This window comes from Stigmatopora argus, chromosome 1, assembly GCF_051989625.1.
Source record: "Stigmatopora argus isolate UIUO_Sarg chromosome 1, RoL_Sarg_1.0, whole genome shotgun sequence".
Lineage (NCBI taxonomy): Eukaryota > Metazoa > Chordata > Actinopteri > Syngnathiformes > Syngnathidae > Stigmatopora > Stigmatopora argus.
The window spans coordinates 14,963,556-14,978,465 of NC_135387.1; the positions used below are offsets into that span (position 1 = coordinate 14,963,556).

Consider the following 14,910-nt stretch of genomic DNA (forward strand, 5'->3'; position numbering starts at 1 on the left):
ATGGACAAAATATAATATATGATTCAGATATTTCTTAGGCCAGCAGAGAAGGCCTTGAAAGCCCTGGCGGCCCGCCACTGCATATACATATAAAAACTGGACTGGGTAGAACATCAAAGTCTTATGTGGAACATTTAACCTCTAAGTAAATAAGAAAATTTCAAGATTTTATTACTGACGGTCAACTGAACTTGCTATGATCAGTATACCTACCACAACGTAAAAACCATCAGGATAAAAAATATTTGTTTCCCCATGTTCTGCATTGGAAAATGACCTACTTTTTAGTTAAAAAAATAAAAAATATATTTTAAACAATATTGACACTGACACAGACATAATTTGCTTTAGTGACACGTCAAACATTTGAACTGGGGTTGAAATTTATAAAACAATAAAAACCATTCACAAAAAGCAACATTTTCACATTTAACACAGCAACCAATAATCAGACAAATATTTGCCTTTTTTTTGGTTAGGTTAAGTGTTCACATATAACAGACAGCATTGCATCTGTTGCTTCTAACTGAATCTAAATGATTTCTGTTAACTTTTTATGCTAATAATTATGGTAGTAAATCTACCAAGATTTTGTGTGAGCCTTTTGTAAACATCAGAACTGGCTACAAGCATCAAATTCAACATGTGAATATTTGAAATAAAAATAAATAGGTCTCATTTCTTTTTCGCTTTCCAGGATTTCTTATTGGACATGGAGTCAATCATTAGCTGGGAGCGGCGCTTCAGCGCCTCTCGGGTGAGGATTCCTTCATCCTCTTCATTATCGTCCTCTGTAAACCAACATTGCAAATAGGAAACAATGTTCGTGATGGATTTTTGTGTGCGTGTGCGCAATCTCACCGTTGGTTAAGAGGCCCATCTCTTGGTCTTCAGTTACTGCAACTCGCTTGTTGTAAGGAGGCAGTTGTTTCTCAATTGTAAAATAGAACTACAGAAGAATAAAAATGTGTGAAAGTCTGACATAATATTTGCACTGACAGTCCTTTTTTTATGCTATGGTTATTGTCCTGACCCTTGATTATAGGAAACATGTATGAAAAATATACATAGACCTTGTTATCACTAATATTAGATATTAGCCCGATTCAAGGAAACCTATCATGTGAGGTCACAACAAATATGAAAGTGCAAACATTCCTATAGCTCTCTGCAGAATCTTAAAATGTCCATGTACTACGTATGTCTCACCTCTTCTTCCTCCATGTCCTTTGTAACATCATCGAAATCTTTTCCATGAAGTTTGCCTTTCAGCTGCTGCACCTTCCGTTCGCACTGATTGAGTAACACCACTCCAAACTCATCAGAGGTTGGAGGCACATTTGAAGGTGCTTCATTCTGCGCAGACAGGAGAGGAGATATACAACGTCTCATAGTAGACACGCTAAAATGTTGTTTGCAGCAGTACAAGCTGTGAGCATGCCAAAGAAATTTATCAGTTTGGCAGCTTACAAGTAATAATAATCAAGTCCAAAGTAAATTCCGGGACCAGAGATCTGCTTCTATGTAATTGTGATTTTTATATAACCTAAAGAATAACCCCATCATGAATACATCATAAATAAGACAAGCTATTATTAAACATCGTTAAAGGGGTATTTAGAGGATTATATTCATCCTCTGAACCGGTTATCCTCAGAAGGGTCGCGGGGGGTGCTGGAGCCTATCCCAACTGACTACGGGCACCAAGCGGGGGCTGGGGGGGGGGAGACACCCTGAATCGGTGGCCAGCCAATCACAGGGCACAAGGAGACGGACAACCATTTATGCTCATACTCATACCTAGGGGCAATTTAGAGTGTCCAATCAGCCTACAAGGCATGTTTTTGGGATGTGTGAGGAAACGGGAGTACCTGGAGAAAACCCACGCACGTCCAGGGAGAACATGCAAACTCCACAGTGAGGACCGACCTGGGATCGAACCCATGACCCACGAACTGTGAAGGCGATGCGCTAACCACTGGGCTGATATATACGTGTGTATGTATACATAAAAGGTATACACATAGACTAGAGTACATATATTTTACCAGAGAAATAGGACCAAGTTTTTCCACGAGGTGCTCCACACCAGCTTGGATAGTGCTGAGAGTTTTAACGAGAGAAGATAAACTATCCTTAGCTGTTTCACAATTATGCTGTCTAACTCGCAGCTCCTTCTCACACTCGTCCAGCATCTTCTGCTCCCTACAAATGTAGAAGAGTAAGACACACACAATACAAAAGACATCCCTCATAGTCAGTGGTTGTGATAATTTACCTGAAAAGATTGCGATCACGGCATTACAACATAATAAATACACCAAGACTTTCTCACCGGGACAGTAGTGTTTCTCCAGAATATTGCATGTTTTCAAACTGCTCCTTTAGATGAACCTTCTGTTCCCTTAGCTGCTGGAGCATATAGTCATTCTCCAATTTCAGCGTTGTCACATGATGGTGAGTGTCCTTCTGGGTGTTGTAATGATCCATCACCTCCTACATATGAGGGTAAAATGTGAACAATGCACTTAGTGTAGTTAGAAACTACTTTTGCTAATATACTGATTGCAGCGTGTAAAGAGGGTTTGCTTGATTTCGTTATTTCACGAGCATTACAGTTGATCGGTGGTCAATCTACAGTAATCCCTCAAATATCGTGGTTAATGTAGACCAGACATGGCCGTGATAATCGGAAAAAAATAAATAAAATAATTCCAGTACTGAGTACTAGTAGCAAGAGTGGCTTCCGCTTACGAGTTCCAGCGTGGATTTTCACATTTTTATGATCTTAAAAAAATACACATTTTTTTCTTCAGTGCTGAGTCCTAGTAGCAAGAGTGGTTTCCGCCTATGTGTTTCAGCGTGAATTTTCACATTTTTATGAACTTTAAAAACTTTTTTTTTAAAAATTAATAGCAGAAAAAAAAACGCTGATACTGATTGCAGTGTGTAAAGAGGGTTTGCTTGATATCATTATTTCACGAGCATTAATGTTGATCGGTGGCCAATCCACAGTAATCCCTCAAATATCGATGTTAATGTAGACCAGACATGGCCACGATAATCGAAAAAAAAAAATCCAGTACTGAGTACTAGTAGCAAGAGTTGGCTTGCGCTTATGAGTTTCAGCGTGGATTTTCACATTTTTAAGAACTTAAAAAAAAATACATATACGATATATATATATATATTTTTTTTTTCTTCAGTGCCGAGTCCTAGTAGCAAGAGTGGCTTCCGCCTACGAGTTTCAGCATGGATTTTCACATTTTTAAAAATAATTAATAGCAGAAAAAAAAAATCGCTGATACTGATTGCAGTGTGTAAAGAGGGTTTGTTAGATTTCATTATTTCATGAGCATTTATGGCGATTGGTGGCCAATCCATTCTGACTGAGAGGGCTGGCAGTTTATTCCTGACAGTCACCTGAACTAAAACGCCACCACCAAAAAAATAAATACGTCCTTTTGTTTCCACATCGGTACCTGCGTATCAGAGCAACCAGTGGCTTCCTTCATAATTTGGATGGTTTCATCAAACACGCTGATGCTCTGTTCCATTTCTTCAGCCATCTTGGTGGAGTCTGCCTCTACGTCAGTGTTCTGCTCATCCTGTTGTACGTTTTTCCTTTGAGCCTGCATGTCGCAAAATTCAAGTTACGTCTTTTCTTTTCATTTTTTATCAAGGATTTGCCCATCTATATCACACGGGATACAATATTGAATGTTGACTCACATCTAACTTTTCAGCCCGGGCCTTGATCTCCTGCACCCTTTTTCGGTAGACAGCCAAAAGATAATCTTTCTCTTGGTGTTCCTTGCAGAACTGCTCCTCGAGCTGCTGTAATTCAGCCTAGGAGGATGAGAGCAAAAAAAAAGACAGATGTCTAGAAAAGTCTGCATATTAAATGAATTCTAGCAATGTATAGATGAAGATGCTGATAGGAAAGTTTGGTGTGAAGCCCTTAAAGCAAGATCTGAAAATATTTCAACTTATAGACCATATTCAACATAATTTGCAAGTGCCCGAAACAAGTCATCATTTTACAATTGCAGTCTCCTTGGATAGCTGGGCTTTGTTGTTCATATCTTGCACTTCCTGCAGTTCCTTCCTATACTTTTGGATTTCTGCTTCTTGAGTGTCAATTTGACCTTGGAAAGTTGGATTCTCCTCCTGCCAAATAAAAAGAGGATAAAAAATGATTGAGGCAGAATTTGTCACTAAAAGACCTGTCCATCAAGTAACCCAAAGTGACCTGCAGTTGACGTTTGACCTTTAGATAGTTTGTCATGATGTTGGCAGCCTCTTTGCACTTAAGCTGGTTCTTCTCCAGACAGTTCTGCAGTGACCTCAATTTCTGGAGGTACAGAGAAATATATAATATATATAAAATATCAGAGTGACACTCATTGACTGTCAGCTTTGCCAGATAACTAAATATTGGACATTCATAGCCATCAATCGCATTGAATTAATTCAATGGTAGTGTCATTAAAGGTTTAGTTATTTCATCTGAAACTAGATAATAGTCTCATAGTAGATGAAAATAATAGCTAAATACCATTGTAACCTCCTCCTTTTCAGATATGGCCTGGTTAAAGCCCACTGCTTCCAATCTGAGGCACTCCCTTTTCAGGTCCTCAAGCCGGCGCTGGTGGGTCAGGGTGCTGTGTCGAAGTGCGTTGAGGCGCTTCATCTTGGATGCCACCCGGTGCTCCAGTTTGGACAGAGCTCCCTAAGGAGACAAGAAAGATGCCCATTAAAGTCACAAGTTTTGGGATATTTATTGTTGAGTTCCATTTGAAAAGATGAAAACATAACCGCGCATGAAACAATTCAAGAAAAATATGGCAAATATGTTAGTATGAAAAAATTCAAGAAAAATGTGGCAAATATGTTAGTATATTTGTTTTTTGGAAAAGTAAGCATGTCAATAATTGGGCACAATTTCATGTCAGTCACGAAAGACAAAATTCTAAGATGTTTCTCCTAAATACATCATCAGTATTAGAAATGCATAACTCAAGTCATCAATGTAAAACCAAGGTGACCACTTATGAGAGTATAATTAGCAACACAAAAAAAAAACAATGAAATATAAAATTTTAGGTACGCAAAAAAGGGCAGAACATGACATTTCAGGTTTTGATGGAAATCTAAAAAACAGTTCACAGTAAAATCTCAAATTAACTCATTTTAAGGAAACTGGGCTCACTTCAGTAATTAAACTCAACATTTTAATTTTAGGTAAACTAGATTTGAGGCTAAGACTCACACAATTTGCTTCAAGTGTAGTTTGGTGTACAGAGAAATTAAATTATGGCCCACAAACCTAAACACAAACTTATTCAACTCATTTAATCAAGTTAACAAAACTAAGTTGATAAGTTAGGAAGCCTCCCATTAAAATATTCCTGAAGAAAATGTATTTGCTTTAAGTCAAGGTACTACTACTGTTAGAGAATTGTGACTTTTTATGCCACCATACGTCAGACACTTTCATAAGTTTGTCAAAATAAATAATCAGAGAAACTCATTGTCAACGATAATTTTGGAGTGAGCCTAAAAGAAACATGCATGACAAAAAGCTCATAAGAGCAAAATACATGAATACCTTTCCTGACACCGATGGCCCAGTGTCTTTTTCCATGCCTCGGCCGTGTAAGGCCGATTGGATGAATTGTTGTTCATCCTACGAAACAAGAGTTGAAAATGTAAAGGCAATGTTCTGTTGATACGATGAAAATGTCTTGTTTTCCTCACGGCGTCAGCATCCGACACCCTCTTCTTCAGGTCCCTGTTTTCCTCTTGTAGCCGCAGGATGTGCTGCTGGTTCCTTTCCAGGGCTGAGCGGGAGCTCTCATACGAGGCGCTCATGTCGCTCTCTGACCAGAGGCACATAACAATGATTCAATTCATTGGGTGGGGTTTTTGCATGAAATATGTAGAACTCAGCCCGCTCACAAGTATTGTAATGTTGGCTTTGGAAGGTCAAATGATTCATGCATTCATTCCTTTTACAAAATGCTTATCCGCACAAGGATCACGGGGGTGCTGGAGCCTATCCCAGCTAACTACGGGTACCAGCGAGGGACACCCTAAATCGATGGCCAGCCAATCGCAGGGCGCAAGGAGACGGACAACCATTTGGGCTTACACTCATACCTAGGGGTCATTTGGAGTGTTAAAGAAGCCTATGCTGCATGCTTTGGGAATGTGGGAGGAAATCGGAGTACGCTGAGAAAACCCACGAAAGCCCGGGGCATACATGCAAACTGGAGGACCGACGTGGGATCGAACCCTCGACCCCAGAACTGTGAGGCCGACACGCTCATTCATTTTCTGAACCGCTTTATCCTCACTAGGGTTGCGGGCGGTGCCGGAGCCTATCCCAGCTGACTTCAGGCCAGAGTTGGGGGACACCCTGAACTGGTGGGCAGTCAATCGCAGGGCACGAGGAGACAAACAACCATTCACAGTCACACTCATACCTAGGGGCAATTTAGAGTATCCAATCAGCCTACTATGCATGTTTTTTGGAATGTGGGAGGAAACTGGAGTACCCTGAGAAAACCCACAGAAGCCCAGGGAAAACATACAAATTGGAGGACCAACGAACGCGCTAACCAATATCTGAAATGATTCCTCAAATGATTCATATATTATTCTATTTTTTTTTATACTTCCCATCGCAAATTACGTGTGGTTAACACATCTACTAAAGCTAGAGGTCAAGTGAGGACCGCAAAATATTGTCTCGTGAACCGCAATTGGCACATGGGCCGCAGTTTGAATGTAAAAATATTTAAGAAAACCTAAACCGTGCATGAAAGGGTTAAAGTTGTAAAAAAAAAAGAGTGAGGGGATCCGCGATGACGCAAGCAGAAGACGTCAAATATTATGACGATGGAGGCGCGTCCTGTATCCTGCTGAACCCTAATAGGACCACACTTCACGCCTGATTTCCCCCTGGAAGCAGTTTAACCAAATCTGGCAGGCTATACGTATGTATTTTTTCTTTAAATCTTTATACGGCGGGGTCTGTCGCATATTAAAATGCAAAAAAGCAGCGCCAGGTTTTACCTAAAAGTTGAAGTTTCCTCTGATATTCCGCTATTTGGTCGTGCACCGACGATTTGTTGTTCTCGGATTCGAACATGTTTGCGGGAAATGTGGAGCAAAGGAAGGTCACAATGGGGGGCGCTTGCCGTCTAGACGTGCGGTAATTGCCGGGCCACGTTGCTCAGTCACGTGCAAACGCCACTGTTTTACCTGTTCTGAGGTTCCTCTGATTACAAGTAGGTGTGGTCCTTGTGATGTCATCTGTGATTCCACTTTACCAACGTGCGTGAAGGCATCACCTTCCTTCAATATGGCCTTTCATTTACCATCAATTACAACAAAATACTTTGTTGCTGTACTTTCACATATCTTTTTTCACGTCTCTGATGACATTTTATTTTCATTTCCTCGTTGTGAGAAATGTGAACTGAATCGATCTTGCACCTGTGACTTGTTTTTTCATATCTATCCAATCATGATCTAAGAATTCGTGGCTCTCGAACCGCATGCGGCTCCTGGCCAGAATGAATGCGGCTCTTTCCTTCTTATCATATTTTGTATACACTGTGGCTCTTTACCTCATTTCCTGTTTCGCTTAGTTTTATTCATTCATTCATTCATTTCCTGAAACGGTTTATCCTCACTAGGGCCGTGGGGGGTGCTGGAGCCTATCCCAGCTGACTTCGGGCCAGAGGCGGGAACACCCTGAATCGGAGACAGACGAACCATTCGTGGTCACCTCCCATGCATATTTTTGGAAGGTGGGAGGAAACCAGAGTACCCGGAGAAAACCCACGCAGGCCCAGGGAGAACATGCAAACACCACACAGGTAGACCGACCGGGATTCGAACCCAAGACCCCAGACCCGTGAGGCCGATGCGCTAACCACTCCCTGCTTATTTTTATTCTCTCTTAAAACACACTTAAATTCAGCAGGGCCCATTAAAAACAAATATAATACATTATGTTTAAAAAATAATTTGGTAGATTGGATTTTTTTAGGATTCCTCTGATTCTCACAGTTTAAAATTTTGGCTATTTGTGTCTAACTTGGTGCAGGGTAACGCACTCTTGCACAAATTATGATTTTGAGTACTGACAGGGCAGTCATTTAACTATGGTGCTGCCATTGACTGTTATAGACGCCCAATCCATTTTCTCTGGGAGGCACAAATGGACAAAATAATAATAAAAAAAAGAATAATTTAATAATAATTGTTAATACACTGCACTAAAAAGAGTTTCAGGTTTTAAGTGTCAACTTTTGAAAAGCTGTCCACTGTAGTAAACACTGTCCATGAAAGGGTTAAAACCATAGACAATAAACCACATTTTATGAACGAACGGAAATGGGTTGATTTTGGGGATTTTTCAAACCCAATATACGCTGACAAATGCAAAAGAAACAAGGTCAATTAACAAACAATAATTATGAAGGTAACAAAATAATAGCATGTAAGAAGTAATAACCCCTGCTGGCAACTTGACCTTAAACAACGGCCGTCAATTCTGCGGTTGCCGCAGCAACGCGCATTGAAGTAGCATAACGTGTACACCTCCTGCAAACAAGCCTCGCTAATTAGCACAGCCAACAAGACCAATGTCAATCATGTAGTGTGAGAACCAAACACGTTGCCGTTCTGCATATTCATGACGCTTCTCCGTGTATGGGTGTGTGCGCCCGTGCACTTATAACCATGTTTATTCATCGGGGATTATGTAAACACACAATCTGGCATCTTTCCTGTTTCGCGTGCACCCATTTGGACAGTGTGTGAGTGAATAACATTTTTTATGCATTGTTTCTTTGTTGTATTATTTTGCATTGCGATTTTGTCCATCTTGTTAGGTTTTGTGTTTTCAATTATTTGTGGTATGTCCTTAAAAATTGTTATACTACTTTGTGTGGGTGTTGTTTGGGTGGGCTGTGTTGATGCATGCTTGTTCTTGCCTGGTCCAGTTTGAAAAGGCAATTGTTCACTTTTGACTTGATCGCCGTCTTCTCAAACTTACTGCTCAGATGTATCAAATTGAAAGGGTGAAGAAAATCCTTTTTCAAAAAATCCATGTCTGTTTTTAGTGGATCAGGATATAGAATATTATACTGTGATTGATGAGTAAAAAAAATATATTTTTCTAATCTCCGTCGTCTAATGGTGATCACGTGCAGCAATACAAAATACTGTTTTTGACAGCTGGTAAAAATAGTTATAGTCCCAGTCAATTGGTTTGATTGTGGATTTAAACACACTTTTGAATTGAATTAATTCATCTTCACTTGTATTTTAGCTTGTCTGCTCTGCAAGTGTGTTACCTCGAATTATCAAGCTTGTAGGCAAAACCGACATTTCCAAGTAAACTGAAATGTTATGTTGCGATGCCTTAAATAACTTGACTTTTTGAAATTGATTGACTTTTAAGTTCTGCTAACTAATTTTTTTCACAGCTTGTGCATAATCCAAATCAATATCAGAGACACCCCAACACACAATAATGCTTGCAAACATGCAAACAAACACACACGCATACGCACGCACACCCATCCACGCACGCACTCGCGTTATGCACATGCATGCACACCCCCCACACACTAAGAATACATTAGTGTGAGAAGTCATTTTTTGTGTTGAAGTAGTTAAAATAGTCTTTATGCTGCTGCTAATTCATTCATTAGCATATCAAAGGCAACAAAAGCGACATTTCATTAAAACCTCAGACACTCACACATTGGGGGCACAAGGATTCCTGGGCCTCCCGGAGTGAAGCGTGTGGTGATTACAAAGATGAGCTTATATGGGTGTGTGTCGGGGTGGTTGTGTATATTAGCTGCCCTTCCAATGATGACTAAATTTGCCCATGTTTGCCCGATTTAACGAATTCTTGTCAGCCTGTCATGTTTTTCATGATCAAACGCTGCAGTACTGACAACTTGTCATTTATATTTTTCCCTTTGTTCATTTTGTAATCATTTTTAAAAAGGTTTTGTATTTTTAAATGACGTGAAAAACAGGACAAAATTAACTCATAAATGAAGTAACATAAATGAAAGAAACATTAAAGTGTACAAGCGGTGAAGTAATTAATGAAAACATTTTGCACAAACATGACAAACGTTAACGGGGAAAAAACAGACAAATGTTAAGAATATATTTTTCATTGACAAATCTTAAGAAATGCGGCCCGGTGTAGCGAGTGGTTAGCGCGTCGGCCTCACAGCTCTGGGGTCCTGGGTTCAAATCCAGGTCGGTCCACCGGAGTGGAGTTTGCATGTTCTCCCCAGGGTTGCGTGGGTAGGCTACGTGGGTTTCCTCCGGGTACTCCGGTTTCCTCCCACATTCCAAAAACATGCATGGTAGGCTGATTGGACACTCTAAATTGCTCGTAGGTGTGAGTGTGAGTGTCTATGTTTGTCTTTCTCTTTGTGCCCTGCGATCGGCTGTCCACCGATTCAGGGTGTCCCCCACCTCTGGCCCAGAGTCAGCTGGCTCCAGCACCCCCGTGACCCTAATGAGGATAAAGCGGTTCAAAAAATAAGAAAATGACAAATCTTAAGAAATCTATTTTTCATTGACAAATGTTAAGAAATCTATTTTTCATTGATAAATGTTAAGAAATCTATTTTTCATTGACAGATGTTAAGAAATCTATATTTGACAAATGTTAAGAAATCTGTTTTTCATTGACAAATGTTCAAAATAACAAAAATTTGATTGCTGTGAATTCAATAAACAGAACAAAGAAATTTCCTTCCTGTTTACCTTCTTTCCTTCCTGTTTGCCTTCCTTCCTTCCTTCCGGTGACATAATGGCATCAATGAGTCCCCCAGAGGTCAAGTCAGGGTCATCCCCCCGCCTTGTTTCCCACATGCTCTAATTAGCCTCATTAGCTGCTAATGTTAATCCTCTTAAAAGACAAGCAAAGCAGAAAGCCAGCAAGGGGCCACAGCAGGGGTCCGCAAACGAGGACCGAGCCACCAGAAGGGTTTTTTTTGTTGTCTTGACAACGGTGTCTGTCAAAGCAGCAGTTACTGTTTTGTTCATGCAAAGATTGGCAGCTCGTGACTGTTTCTCTGACAACAGGTGGCTCCATGAAGCATGCTTAGAGGGAAGACATCCTTCACATCAATGCTGACAGCACTTTGCCCTGCCAGCTACTTTTTGCAAACTTAAAACGGCCTACTCACACTCATCAATATGCTAATATATATCCACACAGAAGAACCCTTGTGGCACACTACAATTACTACATACCTGACTACTTCTACGTTTTCCCGTATTTTATACTTTTTTGTTCATTTCAAATTGTGTGCGCTGTATAACAACTTTTGTACAGGATTGTTTTTAAGTACGTTTTTTTTGTAAAACCGATCTCCTTTTAAACATTTCGGCTCTAATCCAGATCGTCTGATCACTGGTAGCAGACAAAAATGTGATCGTCGACTACTAATATTATCATGCTTTAAGGATGATATGCGCACCCGCATTCCCCTTCCACACAGCGTGTCAGCAAGCAATGTACCCAAACAGTCAAGCTGTCAGCGTCATACAGCGACATCAATTTTAAATTTGGTGCGTACTAAAGGTGCACCAACTGATTGGCTGATATTGGCCTTCAGGATTATTGTCCTGAGGATGGACTTGATGATGGCTGTTTTAGTGTGTTACGCTCCACTTTGTTGCATGGAGATGATCAGCACGACTTCTCTGGGAGTCGAGATGCTACAAATGCCTTTAGGTTCTGAAAGTAAAGCCATGTGTTTTTCAACTGGAGTAGCGCAGAATCCTCCTGGAAACAGAACAAAGTGACTGAGTAGAACATAGTCTGGGTTTCCCTGCTTAAGTTGTCGCCCCCACGACTTGAAACTGGCGGATAAGTGGAAGAAGATGAATGGATTAATGGGGCCCAATAAATTGAGCTGAAGTCTAGTCTATTGTTGAAGGAGTTTGCTTGTCTTCTAAAGTTTTAAGCGTCTTTTTGCGGAAATGGTAGGTAACAAAATATTTGCTACCCTAAATCAAGTTTGTTTGTTTGCTTTTAAACTTAGCTGCAATTTACTAAGTACAGTGGTACTTCAACATACGAGTGGCCCGACAAACGAGAAATTTGAGATACGGGTAAAATTTCGGGCAAATATTTATCTTGAGATACGAGTTAAATTTTGATATGCGAGCAGACAGCGGACGCGAGAGGCTGCTCATAAGAACATCACGGGCACTGTATCTCTCCCCGCAGCTTCCTCGTGTAATGTCTCTCTGAGCTCAACTCCCTCTTGTAATGTCTCTGCGAGAACTGGGCGGAGCGTTGCATTTTCTCTGTGTGTTTTTTCCCCGTTAGTCATTGTGAATGGCGAGGCAATCGCTAATACGAGATTTATATATACTACTCACAAGAAAAGTCTCCCCCTCTCTGTTCTTCTCTCTCTACCCTCTGTGAAATCCGTCTAATTTTAGTTCTATTTAACACATTTTAGTATACTGATAAACCACTAGTTATTTGATATTTTGTTAATAGATGGCGAATTAGAACAAATAAAACATTTATTCCAATCCAATATCCTGTTTTTGGTGTTTTTTCAGAGGGTTGGAACAAATTAATTTGTTTTTAGTTCATTTCAATGGGAAACGTTCGTTTGAGTTATGAGAAAATCGACATTCGAGCTCAGTCCCGGAACGAATTAAGCTCTTATCTCGAGGTACCACTGTATTTAAATTTTAATTTCAAAACAGAACAAAATAATGGTCTGCTAGAGTGGGCTAGCCACGCCCATTTGGAAATTTCAACTTGAAAGGTACCTTATAACGAATCAACCGCTCAACTCAGGCACAAACCACTACAAAGGCAAACTGAAGTTGGACAGCCTGTTCAGAAACTGCCTGAATAGAATTTTTATTGGTCGCATAGAAAAGCTATTTAGAGTAGAATTGGGAGCCATTAAAATGAATTTTATAGTTAATGTTTACAACCTCATATTGTTCACAGAATCCAAAGCCATTCCATCTCTGCCTCAGCGGATTAAAATTCATCATCTTTTATTTTTAGAGGGGAAAATCGTGGAGCAGATGTTGACTAATCCACACGCTGACCTCCTGTGTGCGTTTGTGTGTGTCTATGTTTTAGTGTTCAGTATGCATGATCAACAAAGGACGATGATGTGACAGACTCATCGGATGTCTGCTGAAGTCCAGCCCCAAACCTCCAATCAGATTAGATGAGGATGATTACGAGGAATACGAAGGTGACCTCTTAAATATTGATAGTAATGTATCAAAATATTGATAATAATGTACCACGTGTAACAGTAATAAAAACATGTTATTAAGAAAAAATACAGCTTTTTTAAAAAGGTTTATATAATGATTTATCAACTTATTCTCCCTGGATTTATCTTAACGTAAATCAGATATACGTACATGTTTTTATGAATAAAAAACAGTGTATGCAGATTAGAATAAAAATAATTCAACGTAAAGTCAAGGTTATATTTTTGACCTGAAATATCTACATTTTAATTGCAAAACCCAACGTTCATGATGTAAATTGTTCATCAATATAACAATTTGGGGACCTTCCTTGCTGTCTCCTTCACATGCTTGAATGTGTGCTGTTCTCTTTCCTTTGGAAATCACATTTTTTTGCCGTGCGAATGACAAGATCGAAATAGGAAACCGGATTTGACAAAAAATCTGAATTGAGCATCATGCCTTGCAGTGAGAGAAGTGGTCCGTTCAGTTGCGGTAACGCTTTTATTGAATTCAATGCCTTTATTGTGTGTATACAATGAGATTTTAAGCTTGACCATAAAGTGCACACATAAATAAGAAGTCATTAAAATATATATACAGTGTATATTATACACAATAAAAATGAAGAGGTAAAAAAATGTGACTAAAGTGGTTAGCAGCAGCACATGATGTAGGGAAGCTGACCTTTTTTTTTCTTGGACAACAGTCCACATTTTCAGCACGATAAGTGGAGTGCATGCACAATGCTGCTTATAAGATAATAACTGGACGACAGTGTGTCTTGTGCCTGTCAGATTGAGTTTTTTTTTGCACTGGCCACTCCCCTGTCCAGCGATCCATAATGATGCCCGAGTCTCCCCATTGGCCGGTAGAGAGGCCAGGTACCGCCTCCTCCCTCTTCTCTTTCTCCCTCTCCCTCTCCCATTCTCTCTCTTTCCAAGATAGCTAGAGAAGGAGAGTGAAAGTGAAGGGACAGGCAGGCCAGCATGTTGAAACAGATGGCCTGTCCTTACCAGCAGCAGTGGAGAAGCTCCGGTTCGGCTGTCAACGTGTGAGACAGGGGAGAGCGAGGGAGGTGTGAGAAGACTTGGACAGAGCTAGAAAGAAAATAAGCAGAGTTGGACCACCCCCTTTTCTCTCAACTGTTCCAGTGCAGACAGGAAGGGCCGAGCAACTGACAACTTTCCTTGTTCTCCTCAGGGGATCCACGAGAGAACACCTGCCGCCAAAGAGGAAGTGTCACAGCAGCAGCATTCAAAGGTAGAGATTCTGCTCCCCGCTGTTCTTCTCTTCTGGTTCATTGATTTGAAAACAAAGTTGTGAACTCCTTCATGTGGACCGCCCTTAATGTCCTATGGGGAATTATAATCAATATTATGATGTTCGCAGTACTGGGGCAGTTGATGGAATTGGGATTTTCCGTTGTTTGATTGGTTCATCCCAATTTAAGATTGTACGTTGGTCACTCATTTTGCAAAAGTGGAATCATCAGATTATGTTATTTCATTTTGTCACAGTAGCAGATCTCATAATGGTGAGCTTTGGGGACTTCTCAGCTCGTCAGTGTTGTGATTTGACAGCATTTTGTAAGTGCTGTCAATGCATAGT

General features: G+C 40.3%; 2 protein-coding genes across 11 annotated transcripts in view; one reads left to right on the top strand and one right to left on the bottom strand.

Moving 5' to 3' along the window:
* LOC144074701 (outer dynein arm-docking complex subunit 3-like) lies at positions 1-7,293 on the bottom strand. Of its 2 annotated transcripts, none has more exons than XM_077601271.1 (13): positions 7,081-7,293; positions 5,761-5,882; positions 5,612-5,689; positions 4,559-4,732; positions 4,271-4,354; positions 4,045-4,170; positions 3,733-3,849; positions 3,483-3,632; positions 2,336-2,496; positions 2,049-2,205; positions 1,210-1,356; positions 862-949; positions 1-791 (listed from the first exon to the last, which is right to left on the bottom strand). In XM_077601271.1, the coding sequence occupies exons 1-13, from the start codon at positions 7,154-7,156 to the stop codon at positions 676-678; spliced, it is 1,596 nt and encodes a 531-aa protein (XP_077457397.1). In that variant the 5' UTR covers positions 7,157-7,293; the 3' UTR covers positions 1-675. The 2 variants fall into 2 exon arrangements, with proteins under 2 accessions (XP_077457397.1, XP_077457389.1); XM_077601263.1 differs by having other exon boundaries at positions 2-791; positions 4,253-4,354; positions 7,081-7,291.
* The window catches only part of LOC144074654 (extracellular sulfatase Sulf-2-like), a 22,429-nt gene continuing 14,424 nt past the window's right edge, over positions 6,906-14,910 (top strand). For 4 of the 9 annotated variants that reach the window (XR_013300358.1, XM_077601195.1, XM_077601243.1 and 1 more), the window contains exon 1: positions 14,244-14,562. The gene's annotated coding sequence lies outside the window, so the exon portion shown is untranslated. Of the gene's footprint in view, positions 7,002-8,677; positions 8,835-13,184; positions 13,296-14,243; positions 14,563-14,910 lie in introns of those variants that run through there. The other 5 variants (XM_077601203.1, XM_077601218.1, XM_077601225.1 and 2 more) reach the window with 5 other exon arrangements.

Coding starts and splice junctions, on each gene's coding strand:
- LOC144074701 (XM_077601263.1), bottom strand. CDS start 7,156: ATGTTCGAATCCGAGAACAACAAATCGTCGGTGCACGACCAAATAGCG. Junction 3,633..3,732: donor CCCGGGCTGAAAAGTTAGAT/GTGAGTCAACAT, acceptor TGCGACATGCAG/GCTCAAAGGAAAAACGTACA. Junction 2,206..2,335: donor GGAGAAACACTACTGTCCCG/GTGAGAAAGTCT, acceptor CTACATTTGTAG/GGAGCAGAAGATGCTGGACG.